Source organism: Staurois parvus, unplaced genomic scaffold (genome assembly GCF_062004578.1).
Source record: "Staurois parvus isolate SC_StPar_1 unplaced genomic scaffold, SC_StPar_1.0 ptg000155l, whole genome shotgun sequence".
Classification (NCBI taxonomy): Eukaryota; Metazoa; Chordata; class Amphibia; order Anura; family Ranidae; genus Staurois; species Staurois parvus.
This window is the reverse complement of record NW_028317951.1, coordinates 5889312-5917076: the sequence shown is the minus strand read 5'-3', so window position 1 is coordinate 5917076 and position 27765 is coordinate 5889312. Positions and strand designations below refer to the sequence as shown.

General features: G+C 40.5%; 1 protein-coding gene across 2 annotated transcripts in view; it reads right to left on the bottom strand.

Annotated features, from left to right (window-relative positions):
* The window catches only part of NMD3 (NMD3 ribosome export adaptor), a 92569-nt gene that overhangs the window by 8652 nt on the left and 56152 nt on the right, over positions 1–27765 (bottom strand). For both annotated transcript variants that reach the window (XM_089675446.1, XM_089675447.1), the window contains 5 exons: positions 24953–25070; positions 18912–19057; positions 16302–16414; positions 5382–5454; positions 2612–2718 (listed from right to left, as the gene is read on the bottom strand). In XM_089675446.1, the coding sequence (XP_089531572.1) occupies positions 2612–2718; positions 5382–5454; positions 16302–16414; positions 18912–19057; positions 24953–25070 (557 nt within the window). The remainder of the gene's footprint in view (positions 1–2611; positions 2719–5381; positions 5455–16301; positions 16415–18911; positions 19058–24952; positions 25071–27765) is intronic.

Below are 27765 nucleotides of genomic sequence, written 5' to 3'. Positions count from 1 at the left end.
ATTTTTGGTTATAAACTAAATTTGGGTTATTTTTTTACTAAGATAACTGAATAAATTTTGACCAATATTTATGAAGAAAGAGTTGTTTGCAAAATTGTATTAGAAAAATACTTTAAAATATTTTTGGACTTTTTCATTTACCGTATTTTTCGCTCCATAAGACGCACCTGACCATAAGACGCACCTAGGTTTTAGAGGCAAAAAACAAGAAAAAAAAATATTCTGAACCAATGGACTGCAGACACAGTACAGGAGATGACCAGAGACTGCGGACACAGTACAGGAGATGACCAGAGACTGCGGACACAGTACAGGAGATGACCAGAGACTGCGGACACAGTGCAGGAGATGACCAGAGACTGCGGACACAGTGCAGGAGATGACCAGAGACTGCGGACACAGTGCAGGAGATGACCAGAGACTGCGGACACAGTGCAGGAGATGACCAGAGACTGCGGACACAGTGCAGGGGATGACCAGAGACTGCGGACAGTGCAGGAGATGACCAGAGACTGCAGACAGTGCAGGGGATGACCAGAGACTGCAGACAGTGCAGGGGATGACCAGAGACTGCAGACAGTGCAGGGGATGACCAGAGACTGCAGACAGTGCAGGGGATGACCAGAGACTGCAGACAGTGCAGGGGATGACCAGAGACTGCAGACAGTGCAGGGGATGACCAGAGACTGCAGACAGTGCAGGGGATGACCAGAGACTGCAGACAGTGCAGGGGATGACCAGAGACTGCAGACAGTCCAGGGGATGACCAAGAGACTGCAGACAGTCCAGGGGATGACCAAGAGACTGCAGACAGTCCAGGGGATGACCAAGAGACTGCAGACAGTACAGGGGATGACCAAGAGACTGCAGACAGTCCAGGGGGTGACCAAGAGACTGCAGACAGTCCAGGGGGTGACCAAGAGACTGCAGACAGTCCAGGGGGTGACCAAGAGACTGCAGACAGTCCAGGGGGTGACCAAGAGACTGCAGGGAATGACCAGAGACTGCAGACAGTGCAGGGAATGACCAGAGACTGCAGACAGTGCAGGGGATGACCAGAGACTGCAGACAGTGCAGGGGATGACCAGAGACTGCAGACAGTGCAGGGGATGACCAGAGACTGCAGACAGTGCAGTGGGTGACCAGAGACTGCAGACAGTGCATGGGATGACCAGAGACTGCAGACAGTGCAGGGGATGAACAGAGACTGCTGACCTTTGGGGAGGGAGGGGGAGCGGGTACCTGAATTTGACAGGTACCCGCTCCCACTTCCGCGGAGTTGTCCTTCTGTCTCCTTCCCGGGCCGGCTTCTGTGACAGCCGGGTGCCCTCTGCGCATGTGCGAGAAGCGCTGCGCTTTGTGAATGGCCCGGCGCCTTCTGGGACCTGTCATGTGTCCCAGAAGACACCGGATCATTCACAAAGCGCAGCACATGCGCAGTGGGCACCCGGCTGTCACAGAAGCCAGCGCGGGAAGACTGTGCAGCGCTGGAGCGAGGAACAGGTAAGGCCCTGCAGGAGAGAACAGCTGAGCGGCCGGCCCGGTATTCTGACATGGTGGCGGCAGAAATACCGGACCGGCCGCTTTATATTCGCTCCATAAGACGCACTGACATTTTCCCCCCTTTTTTTGGGGGAATAAAGTGCGTCTTATGGAGCGAAAAATACGGTATATAGCAAAAAAAATAAAAACCTCAGTGGTGAATAAAGACCACCAAAATAAAGTTTTATCGGTCTCAAAAAAATGCATATGGGTACAGTGTTGCATGATCACGCAATTGTCATTCAAAGTGTGATAGCACTGAAAGCTAAAAATTGGCCTGGACAGGAAGGGGGTAAAAGTGTCCAGACTTGAAGTGGTTAATGCAACAGAAAGAAATCTTCAATTGGAGGAGAGGATGGTCTCTTGGTTTTAAAATGTGACGTGACTGGACTTCTACCTTTATTACTCGGTTATTTTAATTATGCATTGCATTCTTTGGAGTGCTTTATAAAATGTTTTTTGCAATGCTTTTTTTTTTAAGCAGTGGTATGCCTTCAGTAACACCATGGAACCCTTAAAACACACTTAGTCAACTGCCAATCTAGGACTAGCTCCTGCTCCCAGGAGTCCATAGGACTGCAAGGGAGCAGCCAAGTCTGCATATCTCCAATATGAGCCCAGTGAGCGTGCAAAGAGAACTGAAAAGTACAGAGCCAGAGCAGCGGTGCTGTAAGAGAGAGGAGACCATTAAGTCTTGAACAGTATTCCAGGCATGGACTGAACGTGCGTGTGTGTGTGCGCGTGTCTGGGGAAGTGGGAGGGCTAAAAATTGTGCCATAATACCATTTCATGTGCACATAAACCTAACCACTATTGTCCTAATGGCGAAGATAAATCCCTGCAGATTTTTATTCAAACTATCCATAAATAAATACCTAGTATCTTTAGCAATAAGGTAAGTAAATATAGCTAAGCCAAAATAGCTGAAGTTTAAATGGAGACATTTTCCTTAGAAATGCCACATGCTGGCAGTGGAGATGATTACCACTTTGTATCTTTAGAAAGGGCCAAGTCACACAAAATAGACAGCAACACACAAATGTGAGTCACATGGTTAGTGAATAGAGACCTTTCATCATCTGTGTCCATGCCTTCTCGGTCTCTCTCCAGCTCCTTCAACTTCCAGTTTCTCTTTCTCTGCCTCCTGGCACGATCATAGCTCTTCTTGATAAGTACCTGTATGAAATGAGAAGAGTGAAATACATGGATTCACTGGGTTGCCAGTACTGGATTCTTTCTAAAGATGCTTCTTTCTGGGCTGTGTCTGGCTTTAATATTTCTGCATCAGACCCAGAATAAGCACAGCAAATGAAAAGTCAGAATTCAAAATAAAAACATTTTGGCATTGTAGAAAATGTTCATATGAACTGAGCATAGATCATATCTTGTTTCAAATTTCTGTGAAAAAAATAATTGAAATGCTGAGGTTTGTTGCTCCTAATAGACTATGTGATAGTATTTTACCTATTAATACCAGAAAAATACTCTGATGTGTTAATGTCACTACAACTAGAGAAACAATCTTTAGCTGTTTGTGACCACGTTTAGCTGGAGTTTAATGAAGCAATATAAAACCAAACTATTCTAGTTCATGTAGATTAACCGTAGCCATTCCAAATAGTGCCTAAACTGATGTTAAAGTGGTAGTAAAGTCATTTTTTTCTCTTGTACATACAGGCAAGCCTATAATAAGGCTTACCTGTAGGTACAGTAATATCTCCTAACCGTGCACTGTTTGGGAGATATTTACTTTTGTAGTGCCAGTGATGCCACCGGCGCATGCGCACTGCGCTCTCAATGGACACCGTGCTGTCATTGGGGCTCAGCCAGTCAAATGGTCAGAGCTCGCAAACCCAGAAGGAAGACCGGGTGTAGATGGAAGCCCCGGGGAGCAGAGACAGCACTCAGTGCACTTTCAGGTAAGTCTTTCATACTGTGCTATCCGTGGATTGTATTTTTTTTTTCATACAAAAGAACCCACTATTTTGCCCTGAATGGGTATCTTTCTGGGGGGGGAGCAAAAAAAAAAAACAAACAAAAACACATGCGTAGAGGTCCCATTATATTTAAAGGAGATGTTCACCTTTATAAAAAATAATAATAAATGCACATCTTTTTGCAGGTAAAATATAAAATGTGCATATATAATTTTTTTTTTTTAATCTGCAAAGCAGATTGAGGGTGCAATGCGAGGCTCCTGCAGACTGTCAGTTCATTAAGAACTACAACCCAACAGCCACGGATGCTGTTGATACTTACAGTTCTCCAATTCACAGAACTCTGTGAATGAATGACGCGACCAGGTGGGCGGAGCCCCGCACCGCCGCTTTTTGTTTTTAAGCTGTAAGAGTGGTGCAGAGAGAGGATCCCCAGCTTGCTGTCACAACAGGGGATCAGGGGGTCTGCTGCAACAGTAACACATTACACCCTGGATATGATGTACTGTAACATGCAACACATTATAAAAGGTGAACTTCTCCTTTAAAGCTCAACTCCAGGAAACGTACAAATTCCTCCCTGCAGTCGGGCTGTTCCCACCCTGCAATGAATAACTACTCATTTAAGTCTAAGGGGGCCAGGAAAATTACATTTACTTACCTGATCCTCTGTGCTGCCCGACTGGTACCCAAAACATCTTCTCCCCCCATGCTCTTGCAGTCTATGGTCCTGACATCATCAGGACCATGATGATGATGTCATGGCACAGTCCAGAGCCGGAGCATAGGGGAGAGCTGTGTGCTGGAGGAGCTGAGGATCCTAAAAGTAAAAGATTTTACTCTCTCCTAGACCTAAACGAGCAGTTAATACTTGTGGTGCCAGCACAGCCTCATTGCAAGGGAGAATTTTCATTTTTCTGGAGTTGGGCTTTACAAATAATACACATATGGGGGATCTAAAAAATTAGAGTAATCAGTGCATTAGCTCATCATGTGAAAGACTGCCATGAAACTTCTTTGCAACCACGGCATGGCTCACAAAACCTCCCAATGAAGTAGCAGCCTATCACCAATTTAAAAGCAGATACTATGCAATACCATCTTTTAAAAGTCAGAAGACTTTACTCTGTGTGCCTCTCTATAAGTAGTTTCACTTTCTCACTAGAAACTTGCTTGCTTGAATTTAGAACTAGTCCCTTCCAACTAGCAGTCCTTTCTCCAAAAAGCATTTCCTTACTCGCTACAGAGACACCTTCAGTGGAATATAAATGGTAGCTGAGCGTTCTTAGCCCTGAATTCAGGCCTCTAACAAAAAGTGAAAGTCTAAAGTGAAACTAGTTTCAGAGAGAGGGAAGAAAAATAATAGCAAGTGTCTGCTTTAGGGTAGGAATTGGACTTTAATGCAGCATAGGTACAGCGGCCGAAGGGCCACATGTGACACTTTTCTGTGCAGCCCTCTGGGCCCCTGCAGACACTAATCGGTGTTTCCCTTTTGCCCTGTTATAGTCGTGATTTCTAGCAGTCTCATGTAACTAGTCTGTGAATGTCTCCTAAAGCATGTCTCCAGTCTCCAACAGCTTCTACAGAACGTTCACAGTCTTTTCCAGACTCCTGCAGTAAGTCTGCATTCTCTGATCATCTCCTGTATCATACCCATAGTCTCTGACTATATCCTGTTGTGTGTCTAGTGTGCTGATCAGATTCTCTGAATTTTATGTGTGCCCCCCTAGCAATGTCAGGTGCAGCACCTGAGGCCCCCATATCAAGACAGCTGACTACCACATATCCAGCACTTTTATTAGAATCCAACGTTCAGGGAAGAACTCTTCAACTCACAGCTAAGACTGCTGATAATTCATTTATAAGCCGAGTGTGCCATCTAGGGGATAGAACTTGACTTACCACATCAGGAATGTGATGGGGGTTCATCTTGTTAATAAACTCATCATTTAAGTTACAGTTTGCCAAATCAAATCTGAAAAAAAAAAAAAAAGGTTTGCAAAGAAAAAAATAATGATTTACAATTCCAGATGCGGTATCAGAAACACAAACAATACCGACAACTTTAAACTTGGAAAACTTATTCTGCTAAGCTTAGTATTATCTGCAAGTAGCTGAACAAAGCAGATCATTAGGGAGAAGCAGTGCTGGGATGCCTGGGAGGTGTGTGTAATTTAGCAGTACACCCACACACATTCCAATGGGAACAGAGTCTCTGAGCACTCCAAATAACAAACTGCTCAGGAACAGACGTGACAGCCAGCACTACAGGGCACACAAACTGTTCTAAAATAAAACACGAATATGCCCTATGGAGTTTACTGTAGGTAAACAGTCGTTTTGCATAGCAGATCACAGAACGCATTCTATATGTAGAGATACAACTGTTTTTGCAGCAGAAAACACAGCAAGCAATTATCTCAAAATGTTGCTGCTATCTCGAAACCAAGAAAAACGTCATATTTTATCAACTATTTGAACTGAACTAATAGAAATACATGTGCCATTTATGAAGAAGAGGCTTTGGAAATAAAGAGATGCACAATGATCTGATGTTTGGTGATTGGTTAAATTGCACTTTTGTAACTGCTGGCTCATGTATATTCTGACAATTACCAATTCAGTTTTTTTTTCCCTTGGCTGCTTCAAGTTCCAAACAAACTTTTACATCCCCGTTCATACTCTTGTATTTCTGGTGCAGGTAAATGTATGTGCGCCAGGTTGCAGAATGCAGGATGGGATGTGTGCCATCACAGTAAATGATACAAGAACAAAATGAAGATGTGTTAACAGTGTCTGCGGTCTGTAATGACAAGGAGCTCATGCATTTTGTGTGCAGCTTTCAGGAAAAAGGTCAGAGGCACAGAGTTACTGCTCATCATGGCATTACTTCAGACATAATAGAGGACTGCATTAAAGGTGAAGTTCAACTTTATAAAAAAAAAAAAAGAAAAAACAAAATAATAATAGCACAGGTTTTTGCACCCACAGTCAGTGGATCATGGGTGCAATGTCAAGCTCCTGCAGACACATCCTCCAGCTTTTCTTGAATCAATTATGAGGGCCCTCATCAGCACCTTTGCAGTCCACTGAGAACCTGAAGTCCCTCTGGCATGGTGACAGATGGGACTTGTAGATTCTTCATTCACATATTCCTTTCAGAGCCCATCTGGAGAATGCTCAGCATCATATAGCCAACTGTTCCCAAGCCTAACTGTCCCTGGACCATCCGTTTTCTTTATTGGAATTCATTTTTTTCAATCACAGGGGCTCAGAATCACATGTGGGCAGCCTGCATGCAAATCTACTCATCCTTATGAATGCTCACTACTCCAGACTGACACGTACCCATCAAGGCATTAAAAATTGCATAAATCCCCCCAAGAGCCACCCCCTACCTGCATCATGGTCTGAGAGCTCAAGAGGAGTGCTGAAATATTTTCAAGAAGCTATGTACCCCACCCTGCCTTCCCACCAGCCATGATCTGCCTGCATTGCATAGACAAGAAAGTGACATCACTGCCAGAAAGGTTTTATTTAAAAATGCCATTGGCATGTCCACTAAGATGGACATACAGTGAGGCAATGCTCTTTAAACTATACACATCAGAGCTTCGAAGTCCCTGTTTCTTTTAGGTCAAGTTCACAATTTCAAACGTCACAGGCTTAAGTGTCTGCTCCACCAAGGCCAGACAAACACTAAGTAACCAACTACAGCAGACACTTTGGAAACTATAAAATGTCTGCTTTGACTAGGCAAGACTCCAAGCCATTACTATACATGCCAGGCTGCTTAAATCAGAGCTAAGGGCTCTTAAGAGAAGTACTGAGGCAGAGTGCTGTGATGTTTTCATGAAACTAAGTACAGGACTCTAGAGAAGCACAGAGGCCCAGTTGTGATGTCATTGGGTCCAAAATACATCATGCAATGAAAACAAATGTTTTATTAAAACGAAACCACAGCAAAGCGTACCCACTGGTTAAGCATACGATTTATCTGCATTTTTTTGCTAGAAAATTACGTAAACCCAAAGCATTATATATTTTTTCTGAAAGCAAAGTTCCTGGGGAATAAAACTGTGGTTTGAGAGGATGAAAGATGCCCCCCACACCACTACCTCAACAGGTAAAAAGAAATATGTACAGCCTCAACCTTGAGCTCCTCCTGAGCCCTGTCACTTGCACATTTCACCACGCCTATCAGGGCTTAATCATAGAGATTTCTGTTTAAGCCCTGATGGGCAGGGCAAAATGCATCAGACCAGGCTCAAAAGGAGCTCAAGGCTGAGGCTGTTCTTATTTCTATTCATCTGCTGAGCTAGTGTTGTACTTTGCAAATTTTTCTGAATAAAAATTAATTGACATGAAATTATCTATAGGTGATAATTTAAAAACTTTTACAGGTTACCAAGTTTATAGTTAAACAGGATGTCTGACGCTAGAATTATTGCTCTCGCGTGAACATTTGCGGTGATACTTTACATGTGTGATATGATCACTGTTTACATGTGTGCAAGACCTACATGCATGTTTGTAGTTGCAGGTGAGCAGTGTTTTGAAAACAATTCTTTAATTTGTATATATCTTGGGAAGTCTATTATAGGCAAATTATATTCTGTTTGTAACGAGACAAAGGAACTAAACTTATTGTGTCTAGTAAGAGATTTAAGGTTAGTGAGATTGTGTTTTTGCCAGAACGTAAAATAGTCTCTGTCTCTAAAAGCAGGAGAAAAATTGGGATCTCCAAGAAATGAGGCTAAAGGAGGAGTGGTAGAAATCAGGTTAAATTTATTTTTATGGCGATGCTACAAGTGGTACGAGTTGGTGACTACGGTGTTTAGAGTAGAGCTCTTGAGGGGGGATCGATTTGGACCATAGCAACCCTTGCAGATTTAAAGTAAATACTGAATATATTTCAAAAGAGAGCCAAGCAATATTACTAGATGGGGCCCACCATTGGGCTAATTGTGTGAATCTTGCCAATAAGTAATATAACCATAGACTGGGAAGACCTATTCCACCCCTGAGCTGGGATCTATGCAGGATGAGTTTAGCCCAATTAATGCATTAATTTCTCTCTGAAGAGAGTGTAAAGTGGTTTTAGAGACCAGTGTTGGTTAGGCTCTAAAATAAAATATGTGAGTATAACCTGTGCAGAGGACTGAACAATTAGACTGGCTGCTGCTAGCAAAATCACAAAGGTGTACTGGTGAACATTTGTTCGCAGGTACACCTTTGTGATTTTTCTAAAATAAAATAATAATTTTAGGAAAATAACCATCTTGATCGCAAACACTCTACCGAGAAATGAAATATGGTAAGAAGACTACATCGATAACAATGATTTAACATATAACAAAGTGGTGGATAGTTTGTTTGAAAGAGTGATTTATATGAAAGTGTAAGGGAAATGCCCAGATAATGAAAGGAATGTGTACACCAAGAAAATTAAAATTTCTCCTGCAGAGAGGCCGATAACAAGGGCGAAAGGTTAATAGGCATCGCTGAACATTTACATAAATTTAGTCCCCAGAGGTCATGAAAGATATTTAATTCAGATATAAGATTTGTTTTAAATATAAGGGGATCTGATAGGAATAAGAGAACATCATTAGCATAGAGACTTAATTTAAATTCTTTTGGACCCTGCGTATATCCTTTGATATTCATATTATTTCTGATAGCACATGCCAATGGTTCAATTTAAAAAACAATTAAAAGTGGGGAGAGAGGACAACCCAGTCTGGTACCTCTTATTAGAGAAAAAATTTCAGAATTACTACCAGTGAGTTTAATTCTTGTTTGGGGAGCATGATATAGAGCCTCGGAGCCTAGTAGGAATTCATCAGAAATACCATGTTTAGGAAGTAGAACATTCAAGTAGGCCAACTAACACTATCAAAAGCCTTTTGTAAATCTAGGCTGAGTATACAAACTGACCAAGAATGAGGATTTATTAATGGCCAGACGAAGATTGTCTGTAATTTGTCTACCTGGAATAAAACCAGTTTCATCTGGTTGGATCAAAGAGGTAATAACTCTGGCTAATCTATCTGCTAATAGGCGATCAAATATTTTGAGATCATTATAACAGAAACTGGATGAAATTTTTGTGGCAAAGTATGATCTTTATGAGGTTTGGGTAAAAGGGTAAAAGGGACATGTTAGTCAATAACTTTTCTTCTGGAAAATGGATTTAATATAATTTGGTTAAGCGACGGACTAATATTGAAGAAAATTTCAATAGGTGGTAGAGTAACCATCAGGACCCGGTGCAGTGGAGGATTTAAGGGATTTAATAATGTTAATTATTTCTAGGTCAGTACATGGGGCATAAAGTCTATCAATTTGTTGTTTAGAGAGAGCGGGGAGTGGAATACTGTCTAACCACGACTGAGAAGATAAACTAGGAGATAATTGAGGAGTAGAAAGGAAGTATTTATAAAAATCTAAAAAGATATTCAATACCTCTTGGGGGTGGGAGACTAAACTGCCCGATGCATTTCTAAGTTTATGCACATGGGGATGTGCATAAACTACACTAATCAGATGTCCTCTCATTACAGCTTTATGCACAGTCCAAAAGGGAAGTGGGAGATATATTTGAATTGGTATTTTGAGTAATGTAATCTTCCATATATGAGGAAAGTTGTATAATTTCAGGGTCTGATAATATTGAGTCATTAATGCACAACCTGTATGGAGTAGGAGCTAAGCCTACATGGGAAGTGGTGAAGGAAACGATATGATGATCCGACCACAGGCATATGTGTTTGTCTGCTGTGGAGGAATTGGCTAATAATATAGGAGTACTAAAAATGTAGTTCAAATGGGCGTAACTATCGTGGATGGAAATAGAATCTGTAACCTACGTTATGTGCTCTCCAATTTTCAGTTGAAAATTATTCAATGAACGAGATGATTTAGCAAATGCCTTAGTGGATGGTAAAACTCTACTTCTGTCTAATATAGGATGGGCAGTCAAATTAAAATCCCTGCCTATAAGATGTGGAGAATGGAAGCGATCCAGGATTTCGAAGAATTGTTTAAAGAAAGTGGCTTGAGATTCATTAGGGGCATAGACCAAGGACACTGCCCCTAATGAGGTAAAAAGCCGACCTTTGAGTGAACCCTTTAGAATCAGAAAGCGGCTCTCAGGATCTTTATATATATTATGGGTTTCAAAAACAAGTGAATTGCAAGCAAAAACAGCCACTCCATGAGATTTAGATGAATAAGAGGTATAGTGAAACGGACTGTAAGATTTATCAAAGTATTGCAGGTGATTAGATGAAAAATGAGTTTCTTGTAATAAACTTATATCTGTGCCCAATCCTTTATAATGACAGAAAGCCTTTTTACATTTTTTGAGGCAGGTTAAATCCTTGTACATTATGGGATAACACCTTAAGTCAAATTGTAACTTATTGGATGTAAGCTAGGTCCTATAAAAGTGTGGGAATGGGTATTTTATGTTGAAAAAATATGCAAAATACCATGGAGTAAAGGCCAAGAGCAATCACATTATGATGGGCAGCTTCACTATGTTCACATGCAAGGACTATAACTGGCATAACAATGTAAACAACCAAAACAATAATACTTGTGAAACTCGGACTTAAAATCATAGGCGAATGTCCCTGAATAATCAGAAATGATATAGTAGTTGACATAGACCTTCAAAACTGTTTAAAGGAACGATATATGAATTTAGGAGAATTTAAGTGTGAAAAAAATAACAAGGGGGTCAAAAGATAACCGGTATCATGACCAAATAATAGTTCTAAATGGACTGAAATGTCCAATAATCACCACCGGGACCATAAAGACCGAGCCAACAGAGACCATCTATGGACCGTCCCAGGCACCGATGGTAAGTACGGGGGGGCTAACAAACAGCGGCGAAGAGGTACAGCTTATTAAGAATATCCAATGTAGTTTATAGTGCATAAAAACGAGAGAAAAAGGAGAGAAAAAAGGGGGGGGGGGCTGGGAGTTTTCTTCTATCTTCTTTGTCGTTCATCCGCATCCCGTCCTAAGCAATATAAGTAGTTGAGCTTGATTAACCATCACATAATTTCTTTATCGAATGAGATATGTTCAGTTGCAAAGGAGGGAAGACAATCCCTCAAGCTGCCAGATCCCTGAAGGACTGTTACCATCTTCTTTGATCCCAACGTGAGGAAAGGGTAGACCATATAGGTGATGGACGAGGCATTGCAGGAAGGCGTAGTGCTGGTTCAGGCTCCAATAGTCCCAGTTTGACCAGGAGTTCCATGCCCTCGGCGACAGTGAAAATTGTATAAGTAGTGCCCTTATGAGGTACTGATAATTTAAAATAGAAACCCCAACAATATCTTATGCGAGCCAATTGAAGCACTGAGGTTACTTCTCTCATATTGCATCTTCTTTCCAAAGTGGCTGGAGAGATATCTGGAAATATTTGTATTTTAGAGCCTTCTAATTCTATATTGGAGGTATTCCTGGATGCACGTAGAAATTCTTCTTTAGTTAGGTAATCCTTCATGAATAGAATTAAATCACAAGGTGGTTTATCAGCACGTGGTTTGGAACATAAAGGCCCTGTGGATTCTACTGCATGCGAAGGAGGATAGTGGCATCTCAGGGAGGAAAGTATGAAATAACTTGGACACTGCAGACATTAGCTCAATAACAGACTCTGGAATACCTCGGACCCGCAAATTGTTGCAGCAATTTTGGTTATCCAAGTCCTCTACCTCAGATTGTAAATAGGAAAAGTTCTCAGCCAGCAGTTCATGTTCCTTCCAAAGATCATTGTGGGCTAAAGAAAGCTCATCATGTTTAGCCTCCAATATATCTGTGTGGCTGCCCAATGCTGCAATTTCTTGAGTAAGAGTGCTGGTGGTTTTACAGTGGATATAAAACATCTACACACCCCTGTTAAAATGTCAGGTTTCTGTGATGTAAAAAACTGAGACAAAGATAAATTATTTCAGAACTTTTTCCACCTTTAATGTGACCTATAAACTGTACAACTCAAAAAACAAACTGAAATCTTATAGGGGGGAGTAAACAAAATTAAAATAATGTGGTTGCGTAAGTGTGCACACCCTCTTATAACTGGGGATGTAGCTGTTTCAGAATTAAGCAATCACATCCAAATCATGTTAAATCGGAGTCAGTACCCATCTGCCATCATTTAAAGTGCCTTTGATTAACCCCAAAGTTCAGCTGTTCTAGTAGGTCTTTCCTGACCTTTTCTTAGCCGCATCCTACAGCAAAAGCCATGGTCCGCAGAGAGCTTCCAAAGCATTAGAAGGATCTCAATGTTAAAAGGTATCAGTCAGGAGAAGGGTACAAAAGAATTTTCAAGGCATTAGATATACCATGGAACACAGTAAAGACAGTCATCAAGTGGAGAAAATATGGCGCAACAGTGACATCACCAAGAACTGGACGTCCAGTTCTTGGTGATGTCACTGTTGCGCCATATTTTCTCCACTTGATGACTGTCTTTACTGTGTTCCATGGTATATCTAATGCCTTGAAAATTCTTTTGTACCCTTCTCCTGACTGGTACCTTTTAACATTGAGATCCTTCTAATTTTAACCTTTTATCTGATACCTTTTAACATTGAGATCCAAAATTGATGAAATGACCAGAAGAAAACTGTTCTGGGAGGCTGCCAAGAGGCCAACAGCAACATTAAAGGAGCTGCAGGAATATCTGGCAAGTACTGGCTGTGTGGTACATGTGACAACGATCTCCCATATTCTTCATATGTCTGAGCTAAGTGGTAGAGTGGCAAGACGGAAGCCTTTTCTTAGGAAGAAAAACATCCAAGCTCTGATAAATTTTGCAAAAACACATCATATGAAGTCTCCCAAAAGCATGTGGGAACATGTATTATGGTCTAATTAAACCAAGGTTGAACTTTTTGGCCATAATTCCAAAAGATATGTTTGGCGCAAAAACAACACTGCACATCACCAAAAGAACACCATACCCACAGTGAAGCATGGTGGTAACAGCATTATGCTTTGGGGCTGTTTTTCTTCAGCTGGAACTGGAGCCTTACTCAAGTTAGAGGGAATTATGAACAGTTACAAATACCAGTCAATATTGACACAAAACCTTCTGCTAGAAAGCGGAACATGAAGAGGAACTTCATCTTTCAGCATGACAACGACCCAAAGCATACATCCAAATCAACAAAGGAATGGCTTCACCAGGAAAAAATGAAAGTTTTGGAATGGCCCAGCCAGAGCCCAGACCTGAATCCGATTGAAAATCTGTGGGGTGATCTGAAGAGGACTGTGCACGGGGGATGCCTTCACAACCTGACAGATTTGTAATGTTTTTGCAAGGAAGAGTGGGCAAATATTGCCAAGTCAAGATGTGCCATGCTAATAGACTCATGCCCAAAAAGACTGAGTGCTGTAATAAAATCAAAAGGTGCTTCAACAAAGTATTAGTTTAAGGGTGTGCACGCTTATGCACCCATATTAGTTTAGTTTTTTTATTTTTACTTCCCTCCACCTAAAAGATTTCAGTTTGTTGTTCAACTGAGTTGTACAGTTTATAGGTTACATTCAAGGTGGAAAAAGTTCGGAAATTATTTATCTTGGTCTAATTTTTTTACATCACAAAAACCTGACATTTTAACAGGGGTGTGTAGACTTTTTATATCCACTGTATATAGTTCAGTTTGTATTTTATCAGCTAACGTTTCAAAATAGCAGAAAGACTAGCATCTAAATCAGCTTTAGTTAGCTGACCGGAGTACTCACTGTCCCTCTAGGTGGTAGGAGTCTCAGCCGAGGAACCGCTGGGAGCAATAGGAGCCCGTTCTGTCTGGGAGCCATGTTGGGACATCCCCTCCTTCTCTTTAATGCGGAGTAACGATGTGGTTAGTGAGGGCTGAGAAGGGTAACCGCGCACCTTCTTGCCCGACGTCATGCACAAAGATGTTCCACAGGGGTGCTGATGAAAATAGTCTGAAAACAAGGTACTATTGCCCTGGAAATAGTGCCGTTAGTCTCCGGGTCTGACAGACCTACCATTGGAAGCGTGTGTCCATCACTCCGCGCCTGTGCCCCCCAGATATCATTTTTTTTGAGGTTCAAGTTTTATTTGTATATATGTAGTTTGTGCAAACATTATGCAGTATAATATGCATATATTAAGGAGGAAGTGGAGACATGAGGGATCAGTCACAGCTGCTGCTAATGAATGTGCTGAGGATTCAACTTTTTAAAGATCGGTCTCTCCTTTGTTCTGCAAGTCATAAATAAGCAATAGAAGCACAAAACACGTTGACTGTGTTTCCTTGCTTTCACGATGCCGACTGTTGCTGTATATGGCGTTCTAAAGGTTGTGAATAAAGTGGATGCAATTTTCAAGTCTGCTATTGCCAAGCTCAATGTTTTAAATAAACCCATATATGCAGTCTACTATTGTGAAGTCACATCCCAAGCATAGTTCCTAACAATGGATTTTCTTTAACACCAAGTTGTAGCATTTGTCGTATTTACATTTTGACAACTGTAATTTAACAAATGCAATTACAGCATGTTTCTTCATTTCCAAAACATTGTGGTAAAAAAAAAAAATGTGATCACCTTAAAGTGATTTGGGGGGGTTGGTACTATCCTTGTTTTTTTATTTGATATGCGTTATAAGAGAGCAAGTAGGGGAAACAGTTATTTTCCCAATATGTTTGGTCTTTTTTCCTTTTATATAGTAAAAAAAAAAAATCAGTGATTATTAAATGCCACCAAAAAAAAGCTTTCTCTCTTTAGAAACCATGATCCAACAGAACTTCAAGCTCTTGTTCATCTGGGAATAAAAAGGAAGATCTGAAAAGGTTACTCTGTTTTTTTCCTAAAGGGGGGCTGATTCATCTTTCATGTGTGAAGAGACAGAATATATGGGTAAAACTATTCCACAAGTATAACTTACGGCCAATATTTATTACAGCAAAATTAAAAGGATAAGTTCACCTTTTGTAACATGTTACACCCATATTCCAGGTGTAACATGCTACAACTGTACTGGCCCCTGCACCCCCCTCCCCCAATGTGACAGCTAACAGGGGATCTTTTCCCCCTCTAGCTGTCAAAATTTGAAAAAAGTGCGTGATTCATTCACAGAGTTCTAAGAATGGGAAACTACTAGTCCTGTCAGCCTTTGCAGCTGTCAGCTTGTAGTTCTCAATGAAATACCACGGCACTGTTAAGCAATGCGGTGGTTCACCGATTCTTCCTGTCAGTGTAAAACTGTCTGCTCGTATGAAGTAAAAGCACACGGATTACACTGTCTGCAGGAGACCTGCATGGTACCAGCGACCTGCATTTTTTTGGTTAAAAGGTGAGCTTATCATTTAAGCAATAATAACTGATTGAAGTTTGTCCGACACAATCCCCAAATTTTACTGCATTATACAGTCACTAGATTTTATATCTAAGCACATATGTAGATCAGGGGCGGACTGACCATTCGAGCACTCGGGCACTGCCCGAGGGCCCGGGGTCAATAGGGGGCCCCATGAAATGCCCCTGGTACCTTTTCTAGGCTTTTTTGGGTGTGGTTTGAGTGTGGGCGAGGACACGAGGCCCCATGATCCCCTATTGCCTGGAGGCCCCATGAATTGTCAGTCCGCCCCTGATGTAGATCACATAATAAAACACTGCGCTGCGTTTTAATATGTGATTTTTTAGTAATAGTGGTATATCTACTTACACTGTAAGCAGCTACTTGTTTATCACATTGTTATTTCAGTGCTGACTTTATACACATTTTACATATGTAGATCACATACACATAAAAGGATAGCATACCCCTGGACCAAGTCCCCAGGATTCAACAGATGTCCCAAGTGTGTACGACAGTGGTACTGTTGGCTTGTGTTCATCTCAGATGTTTTTTGAACCCAAACTTCAGCAAGTGTATGCTGTGTAAAAAGAAAATGGAAAGGAAGTGGTATATTTTTCAGCAAATTCATAATTAAAAATGGATCGTCTCAAAGCCCAATACAAGTCTATGAGGCTCTACTGCACATACATGGGCAGAGGGAAAAATGGAAAGGGCTGGAAACAGGTTAACACTGCGGCAGAACCTTGGAAGATCAGGAAAGCAAATATGGATGACTGCACACTGATGGCACACTAGTAAGGAAGAATTTGGCGATCCAGCATAAAGGTCTTGTATATATTGTTTCCTCTTCCAGCAGTGGACCGCAAATCCTCACAGTGAAATTTATACAATAAAAAAAACAAGGGGGACATGCATCCAAGAGTATTAGTAGATGAACAGGAAAACTGAAATCAATGTATGCAGCTCACCTTGGAAAGTGGTCGAGAAAGCACCAATGTGTGTCCATGCTGAGGAGCTTACATAGCAGGAAAGCACAGTGAACTTTCAAGAGGTCTTCAACAACACATCCCAACCTGCATACATTGATTTACATTTTCCTGTTTGCCAACCAATACTTTTAGATCAGCTGTGCCTTTGTTTTGTTTTCTAATAGTACAATGACCTAATTCATAATTTTAATTTAGATAATAACATTTGTACCCAGCACTGGCAGCATTGGCATAGAATAGATGTTCCCAACCTTTGTGAGACCCGGGTGAAGTAAATTCTTCCATGACTCAACAGTAAATAAAAAGTTTATACTCGTACAAGAAGGCCTCTGTCACACAGTCAGGGGGTGGTAAAAAACAACCAGCTGAACCATAGTTTTAGCAAACCCCACCTAAAACATAACATGTAGCCAGAGAGTTCTGTACACAGGTGTGATGCCTTGTTTCACAGCCACAGCAAATTTAAGATGACCTGTGAGTTTGACAGGTGGCACCCTAAATGTGTCCTCACCATGAACCAAACGCTTGGCTTACAGTTGTGGCATGATGTTTCTATACAAAATCCCCAATTAACCATTTAAAAAAACTGCTGTCCGTGTAACAGAGGCCTAAAATTATCGGGATGCAAAATATGTATTTAAAATACATTAAAAAGCAGTGTTATGCTGATAATATGAGTTGTTGTAACTTAAGTACACACAATGACAAATGATAAGGCTATCTGAAGCTTTATTTTTTTTTCCTTGTATTTTTCCTTTCTCATTTTATCTTTTCTTCTCTTTCTGGTTCTGGCTCCCTCAACCGCTCTCTTTGGTTTCCCCTCACTCAACTTCTCAGTGCCCTTTAGGATTTATACATTCCAGAACAACTTACTTGGCTGCTGGAAGTGTTATTAGAGAAGAAGGCTAGCATAGAATATTCTGGAAGCCCGCAGCTTACCATCCTACTGGGATAAAAATTTGTGGAGTGGAGTGAGAGCTAGGATAACGCAGGTCTGTACAGCCAGCATCCTGCGACAAGGTACTGCCTGGCTTGCTCTCATTCTTCCGCCACTTACACGTCCTGACAGATCGGAGGAACACAGCCTGAGCTGAATAGGAGGACTAGAGAGGAGAAGCAAGAAAAGGCACAAGCTGGAGATACAGAGGCGCACTATGTGACTGTGACAAAGGGACACACAGGAGGCATGATCAGATTATAGAACCTGCCACTTCCCAGGGAAAACACAAATCACAGCTTAAATTAATGAAATTGATGTGGTCCTGCAGTTCACGGAACATAATGAGTAATGACAACAATAAACCAATCAGACACCCTGAAACAGTAGCCAGTCAGGAAGATCTAATGCTGTCATGTAGCACCAGAGCTCTGCTGATCGACTGCAGCTCCAAACTGTCTGATTGGTTACTGGTTGTGTTTACACTCAGTAAACTGAGGAACATCTATTTCATTAATTTAAAAGGAAATTTCCAGGTATAGCTATATTATACAGTGCAGTCCAACTTGGACGAATATAACTATGATTACACCATACCAGGCTAATGCCCCTGGAAACTGGAAATCATTGAAGTAGACACAACTACTCCTGTGATTTCCATCTGCTACTGGATCCCATTAATTTTCTGAATGAATGCAAAGTTTTCTGATTGCACAAGAAAGTGTGACATCGCCACCCTGCCTCTCCATCAGAGAATGATTCATACCAAAAATGCATAGCATCCTCTGAATGCAATCTGTGTCAAGTGGCCAACCTTCTGTGTTCTGTAAGCATGAGTGCAGCCACACAGGACCGACATAGCAAGTGCAGATCACTGAAGTAGTGCAGAGGGATCGGCCAGGTATAGTTTTACACTGGTTAAGCTGGACCAATGTAACCATGCATAATATAGCCATGCCTGGAATAATTCTTTAAGCCTTTTCTCACAGCAAGTGTCAAATGCCCCACCAGGGCGCAGACTGACAAAAGGAAGGAAGAGTCTAGTGGTTGAGATGCACTGGCATAGAACACACTTCACATAAAGAGGGTGGGGTGGTCTGCCATCAAAAAACTTGCTGGGAAAAAACAGAAGTGGAGCCATGCCATACCTTATTTGATCTCATTCCAGCACCTGCTCCTTGTTTCCGGTCTCTGACAATATCTAAGTCGATCACAATGAACTCCTCTAGTTGTTTGGGATGAAACAAGCTGTTAAACGGTTGTCGCCAATATGTGTTTCCATCGACTTCCGCAACTATGAGGGAGGGGGGAGAAAAACATACATTATGATTGTTATACATGTAGAAGAGAATAGATCATATTGATAAAAGTATTATCAATATGTGTTCATGTTCTATCATGTGTTTATATACACAAGTTAATACGGTGGCAGCAATCCATGTTTGCTCATTACAAACACAGGCACAGTTTCTGCTCGGCAGTGCTACACAGCAGTTGCATTTTATTGCTCCTTCATACAATGCAAGTCTATGAGTCAAAACAATGCAATCCTTATGTAGGTGTTATGCCATTTATGCCGTGTAGCAGAAAAGTATGGAGCCAATGACAGCTTCTCCTCCTGGGTAATCTACAATTCTTTCTATTTAATATAACAAAACTATGGAAAAGCATGCACAGTCACATCAAAAATAATTTTAGGAAAAACCACTAAAATAGGTTAAATATGTGCTCACATTTCCCTTTACCTATGATACACATGAAAGCACTGAAAATCAAACGGTTGTATGTTTCATCGAAACTAACCCTGCAGCATGCCTAGACTTTATTCTGGCATTTGAAAAAATTAAGCTACACTTTCAGGCAAGAGGTGAAGCCACTTCTCTTTATTACGGCAATATAAAGTTGGTTGTCAAGTCTAATGTATCCAAGAAAGAAGTCACAAACTACACCATTTAAAAGGCTTTTTTTTTCAACTACAATAACATTGAAACCATGTGTGTAGTAAACCCAACTGCCCCTTCATCCCAATTCAGTCTTTTTTTGTTGCTGTTCTTGTTTTATAATTAGCACTCAGATGGCCTATTTACAGGCAGGCATAATAAATGCATTTTGTTTTAATGCATTTTATCCTATTTCGCCACAAACACTCTACTGGTCATCCAACATAATTAATTTTGACAGAAGTGACAGTAAAGCCAATGTGAAGCATAGACAATGGTAAAACTCAGACAGATTAGTGAAAAACAAATGGCAAAAATATATGCCACTTTGAGAAACATTCCTTCCATCAGGAATAAATAATGCAGGGTATACCATAGCGTAAATTCTTGGTGAAAATGTCAGCAAAACAAATTAGAGAGAAAGTCTGTAGAGAAGTCATCTACATATTGGAATTTCTTTACTAGCCACCATAATTAAAATTGTAGCAGAATGAGAAGGGGGGAGGGGGGCATTGTCCAAAGCAGCATTTAAAAATAGTCCAAATTCTTTAGGATCTAAAAATAAATAAAAAGGGGAAAATAACAGTCTTACCATTTTAAAACCAGGTCTGGAATATTAATTTATTGTGACCGATTTGCAATACCAGTATTTCACACGCAGGTGGCACTGACGACATATCTGACAGTCTAATTGAATGAGGGGGAGAAGGAGCCATGGATACATACACATTTTTGCATTTTTTCCATTCTGGCTCTTGCATATATTTATTCCTGTAATATATACTGTAGATTTCTAAATTGGTCACTATACAGTGTCCTCTGTGTCTCAGTGTAATTACTCTGCTTTTCTTTTACCAACCACTGAGATAGCGTATCAGCCACATACTGAGTGTACAGTCTTCAATACTGTAAGAAGAGTAACACTGACCAATTATTATGTAGCACTGCAAAGTGCCCATGTAGAGGACATTTGTTTTGGCATTATCCTGTTTTATTGCAGGAACAGAGGCAGTGATTGGATAAGAAGAAACAATATACAAATGTAGCCAATAGTCTACATATAAATAAAACTCACTCCAGGGCAGAATAGGAGTGACTACTACAGCAGGTAGACAGGTGAAAGGACTTTTCAACAAAATATATATATATATATATATATATATATATATATATATATATATATATATATAAAAGTTAATGTAATGTAAAAAAAAATTTTAAAAAATTTAAAAAAACAGGAAGATAAGAAAAATACCAAAAAACGCAGCTGTGAAGTCACAAAAAAAAAAAAAAGTAATCCATATTTTTAAATGCAACTAGTATTGAGTACCTGATCATGACTTGCTGTAAGCTTCTTGTATTCATATGCATAGCAGCAGTGAAGTGTCTCGTTTGATTTCGAAACTACTAAAAGTTATGTTTCTGAGGGCCAGAGACAGACATGAAATTGAATTTACTTTGAAAAAGAATTAAGCTCAGCATTGAATCAAAGACCAGGCTGCAATCCACTTAAAGCTAAATCCAAGGAAAAGTGGAAATTCAACCTTGCAGTGGGGCTGCACCAACACTGTGATAAGCAACTGCTAGTTCAGGTCAGGGGGGCATGAAAAAGTATATTTACTAACATGATCCTCTGTGCTGCTAAACAGCACTGTTATGTGATCCCAGCAGCACCTTCTTCCCATCCTCCAGCAGTCTAATGTCCAAACGTCACCAGGACAGATGCACAGTCCATAGTCTCGGGGAAATTACTCTGCTTTTCTATTACCCATTTGCCTTCGCCCAAAAGGGTGGGACGTTACCTTTCAAACCATAGGCTTGAATGATCAATTGGCGGATCCAATGAGCAATAGTCACCTTGGATGCTGCTTGCCCCCTTCCTAGACCCCTCTGGTAAAAAGCACGGATAAAGTCACAGCACCACCTTATCGTGATGCAAAACCAGACATGGATCCCTGCAAGAGAGCTGCCAGCTCTGACACCCTTCTCGCAGAAATTATTGCCACTAGAAACAACACCTTACAAGTCAACAGGACCAGTGGAGTCTCTCCAATAGGTTCAAATGGTGGTTTTTGCAAAACCTCCAAAACCAAAGTTCAGGTCCCAAGGGCACAAAGAAAATCTGACAGGAGGAGCCATGAAGGAGCTGCTTGCTTCAGTAATGAGCACTCTCAAACTGCTGGAGCTTAAATAGTCATCTCAAAGCAGGAAAATCACTGCACATGGTGGAATCCGAGTACAGTCATCTCAATACTGTCTAATCCCCTGACGCCCAACCTGTAGCCCTTCAGTATATGATGTGCAGCCCTCGCACCTCAGTAGTCTGCAGTGTGAACACCGATTAATGTAATATCATTGATCTCTCCTAGCTTCATGTAACATTCCCAGTTTTGTATGGACTTCTGTAGCATTCCCAGCCAAAAATGTAGCACATCTGCATTCTTTGACCCTCATTTCCTCTATTAGGTCTGCTGTTTTTGACAGTCCTTTCAAGCATTACATATATTGAACATTGGTGATGTCAGGGGCCGCATTTAAGGCCTCCCTTCGCTAAAAAGTTGAAAACCACTTGTCTAAATAAAAAGATGCATAAAAAACAAGGAAAGTGCTATATGACAGACAAAGCTCTAACAAACTATCCAGGACCACATCAGTGCTCAAGATCTATCTACTTATAAAATAGAAAAAAAAATTCAAATGCATTTTAGCAGCCATTAGATAGAACTATAGGTAAAATGTTTTATTTAGATTTAGACAAAGTGGTAAGTGATTAGAACCAATGTCAAGTTTTTATTGCTGTTTGTGCTTCCATTAGGGAGATTCACTCTCTCTAGCTGAAAGTAAGGGTAAATCCAAAATTTGTTACCAGACTAGGATAGAGGGGAAATCTTCCAACAGGGACATCTGTTTGGTTGACAACGAAGAGATTACCATTACGTTGGAAAGATATCCTTTCACTGCCTGTTCAGTTTACAGCAGAGGAAGTGAGCAGAATCTCCCTGATAACAGTCAGATCGGGAAAAAAATATGACATTGGCTTTAACCCTTCCCTACTCTATCCATATTGAAAAATTTGGGGCTTTAGATATACTTTCAACAGTTTTTGAATTGTGTTGTGTGGCATAAAAACCTTGGTAAAACACAGTTTATATATTGTGATTGTGCCATGGCGATCTGGTTGGAAAAAATGATTACGCAGTATAAAAAGTGGGCAATGTTTAGCTGGCTATAGGTGCTAGGAGGGCAATCTGCTGTGTAGGCATGACTTCATTCCCCAAGGATCTCTTATTTTCTCAATCAGCTTGTCACAGTCATATATGCTTTGGTCACTCCTAAATATTTAGGTCTATGGAGCCGGGAGCACATTCAGGCAACTGCAGTGCCATCTTATCGCAGTTAAGAATATGTAAACCCAACATTTCATATTTTATATATGTGTCTGATGTACCATGTACTTGTATGAAAATGTATCCTCCTAACCTAGGTCAAGCTCTCCCTTACCTCAGTAGCTGGGGAATTGGACCCTTCAATGGAGGTGGCTGGCTGGCCAGCCGGCTTAGCCTTGGGGGGGCGCTTTTGCCTGCACAGCGTCTCCTTCCTGCATGCTGGTTGTTGTAGGCCACTGCGCTGTTACCAAGAACTGCCTGGTGCCAGTGTTTTTTTCCAAAGCAGAATCAGTTTTCCAATGTAGTAACAGCATCTGCTCAGTTTAAAAATGGTGCCTTGGCATGTCTCCGGACTGGAAGTGCGTCATCGTAACGCCGGAAGTACTGGCACAGCCATCTTAGTACACCTGGAAGTGAAGCACCACCGCCATCTTGCATAAACCTGGGAGAGGAACCACGAGGGCTACCAGGAGGGGAAACAACCGCAATGGGGACCTGCAAATGCTCAAACTATTCCAGCCTCCGCTGACAGCCATCCATTCTCCCTGGGAACACCACTGCCTGGTACTATGAGGAGATTCTTGGAGTCAGACCGTAGATCAGAGGAGCGAGATCCAGGTAAAGAGACTAAAATCCCCCTCAGTGCCTAAACACACTTCCCGAGGCCATACCCACAAGTAGGCTAGTCAGGAAAAAAAGGAACTTGGCAGATAACCATAATTACCCACACAGGATAGAAAAATAAATAAGACTAGCAATATGTTCACCTGGAGGGTTGGAAACACAATAATTACTAAGGACAAGGGGGAGGGAGGGGCTTTTAACTTGTCTCATTATTGTGTTTCCTGTAGAGGGAATCTCTCATGTATTATCGCTCATGTAGCCATCCTTGAAGACGCTGTGGGAGAATATCCAGTTCTCTTTGTATTGCTTCCTTTGCGTGAAATTCCTGGTGTTTCTCTCAATCCCTCTGCTTTCCTAATAAAAACTGACCACACTAAGCAGGAGAAACCAGTGTGGTCAGCTCTCTAGCTGTGCTGGGAACTCAGCCTGCTCTCCTACAATGATCAGATTTCTCCTGACACACCCCCTGCCCCGTAAAGCCTTTCACTGGGAAGTTCAGAGTGCTGCTGTTTTTTCTCCCCCAGCTCTTATGCAGCTGATAACAAAGGGAATGTGATCACTTATAAAAATTGGAAAAAAAGGTATATATAATTTTTATTATATGTTTACGCAAATGTTTTGTCTTCCATTTCTATTTTAAACCGAATGGGTTGTTTTACAAGGTGAGGATTTACAATCACTTTAAATCTAAAACAGGTATTCAATGTGGCCTGTATATATTTCAAGAAGAACAGAGAGCGAAGACAGTAGTCACAGACTTGAGGAGTGTCTCCTGATCTGGCCATGTGATTTGGTAAACACAGCATGTCCTACTCTGCTGTATCTGAACTACTGCCCCCCTCCCCCCCAAAACTATCACCACCATCACCAGTGAAGAAATGCATAAAAATAAGTTGGAATCAACTCAAACCGATCTCAAACACAAGCCAGTTTCCCTGAAAGAATAATGTGTTTTATTTTCCTGCTGAGTCTGACGCCCATGTTCACAAACCATTAGACATTGCATGTGAAGCTATTTGATTCCCCGCTGTGGCACACATCTTTGCAGGATACATACAGTATAAATAAATGGTTAGCCTCCAAAGTAATTTTTTTTTTTTTTTTTGTTTCAACACAATATATATATTTTTAGCAGAATATTTAAATTACTGTAGTCTTATTTTCCTGTATGGAAAGAAACACCATAAGGAACCACAGACACATCACAAAATCAGAGAATAATTCTCAGGTGACACTTACTCTGCAGAGTATTGGGATCAATCAGATGAATGGTACTTGTTACCCGAATACACACACAGATCTGATTCATGTTCCCAAGGCTTTGAGCTAGCTTTGGCGAGAGACACACCACATTATCCTGCATACAAAATTAAAAAAGCCAGTAAATTATCAGTTTATGTTTACAAGGCAGATACTTTATACACAATTTACACAGGAATCAATACTCTCCACAACTATATCAGGAATCCAATCTGTTAGTTCCCCTTTCTATTGCTATGGCAGGTTCTTTGGAGTCCTTATGGTAGACAGAAAACCCAGAAAATAATGAGACCACTACAGCAATTAAATTAGCGCCTTTGAGGACCAAGGGGACGTATTTGTCTCATGTTTTTAATTGCCTGTATCATCTGATTAAGAACTTAAAATACTTTTTTTTTTTTTTTTGGTTTGAGTCAAAATATTAGTTCTGATCAACAAATGGATCTAGCTTTTTGCCAATTATTTCATGAAATGGCTTAGTTACAGCAACTGAAGTGTACGAACTTTAAAAACAAAAAATTTATTCTTTTGGTGTTCCAAAATCTTACGGTCCTCAAAGGGTTAAAAGTTCACCTGTGCCCAGATTATGGACATTAAAACTATTTACCCATTCCCAAACAAGCAGTAAAAGAGCTCTAAAACAAGTGATCAATAAAGTGGACCTTTAATCATTAGCCCCCTAGTGAAATAAATGTTCAAAGCCTGAATTCAGGTTTGCAACTCTGCCATGTGTTCGTAAAATCATAAGTATAAATCCTAACTACCATGACTCAAAAAAAAAAAAAACAAAAAAAAAAAAACACCAAAATAAATACTCCTGGAGCAGCTTTTTGCTAAATGATCACTAATACCCAATGACAGGCTTTTGCAGGAATCACAGTCTCCTAGTTCCCGATCATTAGTAGGAGACCTGGAGATGTCAGTGACCGCGTGATCTTTGGGCTGGAAGAATGCTTCCAGCTCAAACACTGGTGCACATATACAGTATGCACCACTTTGGAAGAAGGCTCACTTTTGCAACACTGCTTATGTGTTACGCCAGCAGCATTAGGTTATATTAACATTTTCTCATTCACTTTCTTCTACCTCCCTTTTATGCAAATCACATACAATTTTTGCTTTTGCCATTATTTAATACCTAATTTTTGCTGCATTGCCCCTGCCATTTCCTTACACCTGACCTACAAAAGAGTGAAATACCCTTGATCACTTGCAGCCTCCTGGAATATCTACATCACACGTTTTACAAGGTCAATAAGAACCAAAAGTATTATGAGATTTCATCCCAGCAAAGATGTCAGCTATCCATCCAGCAATAAATGTTAAATTTCCTATCATCCACTGCACATTACATGAAATATAAATCAAGGCTGAAAATGAAAGCACATACCCTAGCCGTTAAAAAGAGAATGTGCAACATGGCAATAAATGACACAGACACAGTCTGTAGTTGAAACAATACATTTCTTGTACTAAAAATAGGAATGGGAAATAGAGAGAAAAAAAGTTGTTCCTGCAGCTCCATAAAGAGGTTACAATCTTTCATTGGGCAGAGTTGAGATTCCCTTGACGGTGAGAGTCTCAGACATCACAGAAATAAAGCTATATTAGGAGAACAGTAACAGTTAGTTTAGAATAGCGGCACAAAAAAGTATTAAATTAATTAGTCTTTGATAAACCGCAAATCATTTTCTGTGCACCTTGCGAGACCATTGAAATATTTTATACATAGGGTCTCAATTTACACCTGAAAGTCCTGCCATTGTCAACTTTCAATTCTTAAGCGCTAGCTGCCTGGCTATTCTGCCAACTCCAACGTTTCAGTGCTTTACATATTTTCTCTGTGTTAATGATATAGACAAGAAATTCTGTCAGCATAGACAGTAATGAAACACTTACAGAAGAATAGAGGGCTATGACGTGCATGGAAGGAGGGGCTGTGCTAGGTAATTAGAATACAAAAAGTGTAGTGCTGCCTCTAATAAACCTTTAAACTACAAATTCATACTTTTAATATATATGTGTAAAGTTGTGTGTACAGCCAAAGCCAGTGCTGCAAGTTTCCAAATACCTTCCAAATAATATTCAGTGTTTAATATTCAGATTTTCAAGACTGACAATGCAGTAAAAAACCATTAAAGGGTAGCATAAAACTCCAGTGCTATAAACAAAAACATATACAATCCTTCATGCAATAAATAAGTGTAGAACAAATGTCCAGTGCTGTAAGCAGCAAGATTGCCATACAAAAATGTGATATACGTAGTGATCATAAAAAAATTATAAAATTTTAAAAAGTGCAATTCACAGATAAAAAAGTTCATAACACACTTTCCTCCTTCAATTTGTAACGTTAGAACCAATGCTGCAAAGATAGCTGCTCACGCGTTCCCCAAAATAGGCATCTCAAATGCAGCTGCCAGGAACACCTTCCTCTTAATCAATCCTCAATCAGGAAATGTGGCTTTAAGACTCCAAATTCATCAATATATGATCTATGCTCAGAACCAGGTAATTCCAACCATAGTACTCCACTTATTTATTGCATGAAGGATGGTATGCGTTTGTTTACAGCACTGGAATTTGATGCTACACTTTAATGTTTGCTCTGCATTGTCAGTCTTGGAAAATCGCAGTATTAGCCACATTTGGATGGTATTTGGAACCTTGCAGCTCTGGGGTTTTGGTTGTACACACAACTTTGCACACACATAATATATGTATGAATTTGTTATTTTAAAGGTTTATGAGAGACAGCGCTACATTTTTTTGCATTCTATTTATTGGAGTAA